General features: G+C 38.0%; 1 protein-coding gene across 1 annotated transcript; it reads left to right on the top strand.

The window, feature by feature from the left end:
• Nucleotides 1-6,295: 6,295 nt before the first annotated feature.
• Nucleotides 6,296-7,584, top strand: LOC310930435 (5-hydroxyisourate hydrolase-like; the record flags this gene model as incomplete). Its single annotated transcript, XM_083893414.1, has 3 exons — nt 6,296-6,429; nt 7,206-7,341; nt 7,495-7,584. 3 exons carry the CDS (start codon nt 6,296-6,298, stop codon nt 7,582-7,584), a joined length of 360 nt encoding a protein of 119 aa, XP_083749540.1.
• Between the last annotated feature and the right edge of the window lie 905 nt (nt 7,585-8,489).

Below are 8,489 nucleotides of genomic sequence, written 5' to 3'. Positions count from 1 at the left end.
CAGGGGCCACATACAGCACGATTTGATCCAGACCAGTGAAATAATAGCATAATAACCTGTAAACAACTCCCTTTTGCCTTTGTTGTGAACAACCTGACATTTCCTGATAAAAACAAGTGCAATTTCTTAAATATTATGCTTAATTTACCATTTACGCATGTGCATTACAATTTGGGAGATCACAGTAGATTTCTGTGATTCTGAGACTGAAAATGATAGTATTATCATTTAATCACATCTAATCATAATGTAAGTGTTCACAAATTCATCGTGCGGGCCGGATTGGAATCTCTAGGGGCCGGTTCTGGCCCGTGGGCCATACGTTTGACACCCCTGGCTTAAACTTTTAGGGTTTAGACTTGGTTTAAGGGTAAGAGACGAGGGAATGCATTATGTCTGAGTGTCCTCACTGACCTCACTGAATGGAAGTCAAGTGTGTGTGTGTGTTTGTGTGTGTGCATGTACTTGTAGTGGAGGTATTTAAAATACCATCTGCTCCTTTATGGTCAAAGTCAAACTACCTTCAGAGCTAAATACACTGTAGCATGACATGCTGGTACTGATACTGTCCTCTCTGTGTGTGTGCGTGTGTGCGTGCGTGTGTGTGCGTGTGTGTCAGAGTGTCCTCAGAGCAGCGAGCCCAGTGTGTCAGGTTCTCCTCATCACGGTTCAGTCAGTAGTCTGGAGAGAGAAAGTCCTGAACCAGGAGAGGCCAGCGAGGATGAGCCACTGCACTGCCACCACTACTACCCCCACAGGGTAACTATATTATTATTGTATATGTATATGTATATATATACCTCTACTACCACTTTGCGTTAAATACCCACTGCAAGCAGTGCAGGGTTAATAAACTGCACACCACGGTGACCTCCCATTATCTTGAACACAACCTCATGGGATACCCACATGTTCCTCAGCTTCACCCACTGCTTACTTTTGAAGTTAATGCCATTCTGCCCTCTAGTGGCCAGTCAATTAATAACACCCCATCAGCAGTAACAAACTAAATGTGGGACAGAAATTATGATATTTAATTATATAAAATACACCCATACACAGATTGTCTTTCCTTTTTTTTGAATACTTTGTACAGAGAGGAAATCATTTTAATTTAAAGCTTCAAGTTTAAAGTTGGCAACCTTTGCTTCTTTGGAAGCATTATGTTTTTAGGTAATCGTGTCTTGAAAGCCCATTTGGGATGGGCATGTACTTTATGTGTGATACAATAATAATAATAAGAGTCAGTGTATTGGCCTTCAGTCCATCTCCTTTCTCCACACTTTTACAGAATGTGCCTGAAAACAATGCGAGTTATCTGTCGCCTTGTGGATATTCTATTCAGCACCTCACCTGTGTGATCAGCCGCGTGGAGCCGAGTGTTTCTGTTCCTTTACAGCACAACATAATGATATAGAATTAGCCTGCAAGCTTCGTACCTGCCTGACAGAGCAAAGCTGTCTCATTAATCTGAGCAGAGGCAGAGAAAGGACCAGCCCATAATCTGCTGCATTGTTCCTCTTACAGGAAGGAGCTGTGAATAAGAGAGTGTGTCAGTAATTACCGTCTCTCTCTCTCTCTCTCTCTCTCTCTGTGTGTGTGTGTGTGTGTGTGTGTGTGTGTGTGTGCGCGTGTGTGTGTGTGTTGCTAAATGACATTAAAATTAGGGCTGAACGGCTTGAAGAAAATTTCTAATGCTCTAATGCAGGAGAATAAACACATAAGAATTTAAAGACAAGAAGTGTTTTTATTTGATTAAACGCTGTACAGAACATAGAACAATGAGAAACAGAATGATTAGACTGCAGCAGCCTCTGCAATGTGCTAAATAATTCAGATGGATTTCAATATGAAAACGATAGATTGCTCAGTTATAATAAAAAATACTGTCTGAGCAGGTACGTGTCACATGTTCAGTATGTGATTTTTAGTGACATCTAATGGTGAGACTGCAGACTGCCACAAACAGAGGACTCCTTTGTTCACACCTCATTTTTTCAAGCCAAAGAACTTCAGTGGCCTTTGCGTACCAGAAAGGATGTCAACACTCACACTTATAAAATGAAAACCAAACATAGAATTAAATTCAATTTCCACCAATAAATTTTAAAACCCATTTTTACTCTTTGGCTTCCGACCCAGTATGAGACGCTGGTTTTTAATCTATTTTATAGTTTTATTGTATGACCTGTTTATTTGTGTTGTTTTTAATATTTTCTAGTATTACTAGTATATTATGTATAATTATACATCTTGTATATTATTTTTGTAGTACAGTATTTTATTGTTTTATTGTTTGTTCTTCAGTCTGTTAGGTCACACGTGTGTATGTTTCATTTGTTTTATTTATTTATTTATCTCTTTATTTATATGTACAGCACTTGTTATTGAAGTGCTTTATAAATAAAGTTGGATTGGATTGGATAAATTGTCCTAAATATTACACGCTGGACCTTTAAGAGCGTCTTACTCTGTGTTCCAGATAAAGCAGCATCAGTCTGATCTAGAGGACGACCTGTGATGCTACGGCCCAGGTAGGAACTTTTAGTTTCTTTAAGTATTACAGAGTTTGTAATAAGATCAGGTGATCACATGACCTCTGTATTAGTTCCACCAGCAGATCAATGGAGAAATGGATCTGTTGTTGTGCTTTAGAAATACTGTTCTTAAGCATATACCATACTTTATTAGATCTTCCAAACAAAGTAAGAAAAATGAAGACTTAAACAATCGTAGGATTTTGCATAAATGCACGTCAGGCAGTGTTTTCTCATAGTTAAGATGACTAAAGTATAATCATAAACGACGGTGGTGTTGATGTGTTGATGTATTGCACTTGATGAGTTGAATGTTCATGTTTCTTATTATTTATATTTATTCATGGAGCTCCAGAGAAAAGCTGTAATCGACTCGTGTTCCTGTTTACTTTGCAGACACAGAAGCTTGAACAGCTGGGATTGAAGATGCTTCAAGGAGATTTTTTTTTTTTTTTTAACATTTGAACTGCATTATTATCCTGAGCTCACTCTTCATTTGACATCATCACTTTTTAATTGAGGTTTTCATAATACATAATTAATACAAAAAATACACAGTGCTTGGTTTGATGCTCCATCTGTAAACCACCATAACAACTACGTAGATGAATGACTCCCTTTCGGGCAGCTATTGATTTTAACTACATAATTATTGTACACTGTATAAATTAAACTGTACAAACCTGAGACTTTCAATAGATAATTTGCATTTCCTTTGATTCATTAACTCAGCTACTTATTATATTTCTGTAGCATTATCTGCAGGTTATGGCCCATTGAAGAAATACAGAGGTTCACTATTTTTCTGAACAATTGTCAACCTTGCAAGATTGTGGACATCTTTACCCAACTGGACATTACCGGACAACTATGACTGTAAATATGTTCAGAACTCATGTAAAGGAACAATATGTAAAATAATTGTCAGTTTGAAAACGATGTATGTGTACAGTAGTGGCTCTCTTTATACGAAAACACACTTTCCAAGGTTATAAAAAACAAAGATGAGATGTTTTAATAAGAAATTGTGCACTTTGGAAAAAACATACGATGACACTTCATTTGGCTTCAGTGTAGCTTCTGCTGTTGGTGCTTTTGTGTTTGTTCTCTGTGCTGAATGTGCTGTGTTTTAATGTGAGTGTAGTAAAACAAATGTTTTTCATAAAGTTCAGTGTGTTGCAGCTTTGCACTGATAATAATAATAATTGTGTGTTGTATATGCTTTAAATCAGGACTAAGAAGCATTCTCCTCTCCCCTGTTCATAAGCAACAACAGCGGTTACTCCTGTCTAAAGTCAAAGGGTTGAAATGTTGTTTATCGCTTAAGCTGGTTTTTGATTCATTAATAACCAGTTAAATCCAGGTGCTGCTGGTGCCATCATGTCCAGAAGATTGAATTCATTATTTATAAATGACCCACTCATCTTGTGATATCCGCTCAAGTACACTCTTCTTCGTCACTATGAAGAAAGTGAAACAAAATATAAAGTAAAAAGCACCAAACTTGTGTCAAACTCGAGGCCCGGGGGGCCAGATGTGGTCCGCCACGTCATTTTATGTGGCCCGCGAGTGATTAATTGGTCTTAAAAATCTGTGTTAAAATAGGTCTATGCTGCTTTAAGGCGTGCGTTGGTCATAAACTACATTTCCCACAATGAATGGTGATTGTGTTACCCGCAAAGTGACGGCATACCGCCACTAGATCACAGTGTTAACCTAACCCTAACCCATCATGCAACGAGTGAAATTGAATAAGTAATAAATACAGAAAGTTATTTAGCAATATGTTACGGAGTAGTTACCTTTATTTTACATTATATTTGGTTACATTTATTCTGTATGACAGTTATATCTGGCCCTTTGAGGGTAACCATTATGCTGATGTGACCCTCAGTGAAAATTAGTTTGACACCCCTGCTTTAAGGGTTCAGGTCTTGAACAGTGAGATTCACCGACCTCCCCCTTCAAAACAGTCTTGAAGAGTCTGGTCCCATGTGTCAAACATGAGGAATAACACTCACATATTGACATCCACAGTCAAAACATCACCTATACAGTTTGATTCATGTAGATCCTTAGGAGTTTCCAGGGAAAACAAACTGACTTGGAGTGTTCAGGATAGACAATGTCAAGATTTCTCAGTAGGTGTTGCTCTTCTTCTACAATGCTGTAGTCGTAGAGCATCATGTGATGTGGAATCTCTGGGAGTCAGACAACAGCATTCAATCCAGGCTGAGTGAAAATCAGTTGATATCCCTTTCATGTCCCACGTCTTCATTCAACAGACTCTACTGTCCCTCAGTGCAACTGCTTTAAAAACTCCTTCATACTACAGTGCATCAAAGGTCTGAAAGGCAAAATAGCGAAGAGCCAGTCTCTGTAACACTGCCCCAGTTTATTTGTTTCTGTACAATTGTTACTGGTATTCTGTGAGTGTGGATTTTAACAGCACATACTGGATGGAAATTATATTGGCGTTTTGGACAGTCAAGTTATCTTATCTTATCTTACACTCACAACACTCTCTGTTATAATCACCAGGAGTTTCCCTCTGACTCTGTTTTTTTTTTTTTTTGGTTTTTCTTTATGTGTGTGTATCTCTCTATATGTGTGTGTGTGTGTGTGCTTTACTACAGGAGTGTTTAAATCAACATCTAATTGTAGACTATTACTACTTCCTAGTCATTTTTGCCAAAGCCTGTTCTCGTCTGCCCTCAGTCCTCCCCGCCATGATTCCAGTCTATATTCTAATCCTGAATAATCTGATGTGTAAATATATAAATTTGAATAAACTCAAACCTTTAGTTGAAACCCTTTCACATCCTGACAACATCAATTAATAAAGGTGTCTGAGGAATAAGTCTGCTATTACTAACTCCTCCACACACATAGAACCTTGGCTCTAATCAAGTATTTAGCACATAAATGATTTTGGTGCTGCAGCTCCTCTGAGTTTTGTATTTGGAGTCAAATGTGTGTATTATCTGTAAGTTAATGGCACGCTTCACTGAAGTGAAACAGTCCTCTCAGCAGGTCGTAGTCATTGATTAGACTCCAGACAACCTTTGAAACCAGCAGGGCAGGCTGTGGGCGTGTGTAGCTGCTTGTTTTTTACAAATGGCTGGTTGTTGTTTTTCTTCAGTTTTTGGAAGTGAATGAGTTGACTGCAGCTTCAGAACAGAGTATTTACACAGGGTAAGTCTTCTCTAACATCAGAATATACACAGAATCTCACTGGGACTCATTAATGTACTAGAACTGGATTATGATCGACCAGTATTTTGAGTGATCTGAAGACAAACTCGGACCAATCTCTGTCTCTCATTTCTCTCGTTATCATTCTCATTTTCAGCACGTCGCTGTTATTATAACTCTACTCTTTAGTTTTGCTGAACAGGGTGCAGTTCAAAGTTGGTCAGTCTGGTTGGTCTCTTCATAAGCACAACAACTGTGCTTTTGTGTGTTTAGATTTCTTTTTCCTTTTTTATAGAGAATGTCAGCTGACAAATGGATGTCAGTAGATGTTTGAGTTTGGGGTGGTGGGTTAGTGAGAGTAAAGTCCTGACCTGTTTGTTTACCTACGAAGCAAATGGCTTTAATCTCTTGGTCAACCATTGATTTTCTTGAGATTATTTCATTGGGGGAAGGATAATAGTGTTGAATGTATATATTTTATGATATAAACTGAGCAAAGTTACTTATTTCTTGTTGTTGTTCCATGCTGTGAAGCCAGTTGTGACTGTAACAGTGACAGAGCCATGGCTGCAGCAGCGTCCAGCCCTCTGACCACTCATGTGCTGAACACGGGAGATGGCATCCCAGCATCCAAGATGGCTGTCAGTCTGCATCGACTCGACTCTGAGCTGAAGATCTGGAGCATGCTGGGAGTCGGGTAAAGTTTGACTGCCGAAAACTGTAGTGAAAGAAAAGGTTAAAACGCTATAAATGTGTGTTGTTTTCACACATCATTAAAGTTATAGTTCAGGTGTTTTGAAGTGTGTCAGTGCTGATGTCAGAATATGTGCACTGCCAGCAGGGACACCAGGAATAACTGATTTTAGCTACTGAATAAAAGGCTTAAATAAACAAATCTATACCTGCTCAAGCTTATAATATCTTTGCAGAACTTAATCTCACTATTTGACAGCATTTTCTGGCTGGAAACAGCTTTGTAAACAGCTCAATCTCTCACACAAAAGTCCATAGGGAAAATTTGCATTTTTTTAAGCTCACCGGAACATCAGAGCTGCTGGACTTCTCCTGCCTCCCTTGATAAGTTTGTGTCTCTTAAGTAATTCTGAACAAAGGCTTTCAAACACAAAACAACACATTTATTTATTGATGGAAGCAGCAGTGGATCAACAACTCCTGTGTGCTTTAATGTAAAGAGGCTGATTTTCTCAGTGGACTTCTGTGCAGGGAGTGAGGGGCACACAGTTCATCTTCCAGTTGGAAAAAGTAGTCTAACAGCAAGACAAAGTGGCACTTTAGCAGGCAGAGATTTTACTGGGTGAGCATGTTGTTAATTAGCTAAAAATCAGTCCAGTACCTCATACAGTACAAGCACACTTTTAAAAAAACAAGAACCTTTCCTGTAATGCGTTTAGATTGTCCTTGAATATAGATAATAATATGCCATGTGTGATCGTTCATCATAATGCTTTTTAGGACAACAAATGAAGATGGTCGCTGCGCAGGACTCATCAGCCAAGAAGCTTTCACTTCTGGCATGTATAAGCTGCGCTTTGAGACTGGTTCATACTGGGAGAGTCGGGGCCAGACCTCCTCCTTCCCCTATGTAGAGGTGAGGTTCGAGATATAGCTCACATTTACAGTATGTTATCGAATTGAATTGTGGTTTATTGGCTTACATTTGTGCAGCATATTTCCAATACAGAAATAAAACAAAGCTGTTATTTTATCATCAGCACTTCTGTGTGTGTTTGTGTTTTTACAGGTTGTGTTCACCATCACAGACCCTGGGAAGAGATTCCACCTTCCTCTGCTTATGAGCCGCTTTTCCTACAGCACATACAGAGGAAGCTGAGGGCTTCATGTCAACAATTTGTATTTAAAAGGTCATATGTTTGACACTAATTGACACTAATCACAACTGCTGTAGTCAGAAACTAAAGAAGACATTTACCATTTCAGGATGAGGTCTGGAAATACAAAAACTACAGCGACAAATTCAAATTTGACATATTGACATAAGTATAAGGTTGCATCATTATGAGTATAAAAAGCATACTAATATACTAATAATACTAAAATGCAGTACACATTATTTTGCATTGTTTTAACTCTGGTTTTGTATATGATTGTTTTGAGTTTTCATTACTTAAGCAAAAATAAATTACTTTTATTTCCCAGCTATTTGAGATTAAGGATTTGCCACCTTTCTTTGTCTTTACCTCTTATTAAAACACGTGTTGCATTGTATGGACGTTTAATGGATACTTAACTGGGAACCAACTCACCGTTTTCATTGGCGAATCATTTTATTATGGTCAAGCAAGCAGGGATAATTGGGAGAGCACGACCTCTGCTGGCCAAAGATAGGTTGCTCACTCAGCACAGACGAGTACGGGCGGCTTTTAACATCGAGTTTAAAGATAATTATGACTAATTATAACTTTTCACAATTAACGTTAAAGTGTATGAGAGGAATTAGATATTTGTGATGATGAGATGTAATGTGAAAAATGAGAATGAAGTTAAGTAACCATGGATGTATGGAAATAACAGAGTCAGACCAACTGACCAATCAAATAACAGTAAAAGCAAAGACGTGGCTAATTTCATTCCTGAATGTAATACTAATCATCAAACACGATTTTGTATCAAATACGTGTTTTTTTTAATTTAATAATATATACATTCATTCATTCTCATTTTGAGCTTCAGACTACATTAAAAAATGATAATAAAACAAAAAAAGGATGTATTCTC

Source organism: Microchirus variegatus (genome assembly GCF_963457635.1).
Source record: "Microchirus variegatus genome assembly, chromosome: 8".
NCBI lineage: Eukaryota > Metazoa > Chordata > Actinopteri > Pleuronectiformes > Soleidae > Microchirus > Microchirus variegatus.
This window is presented reverse-complemented; position numbering and strand designations above follow the sequence as displayed.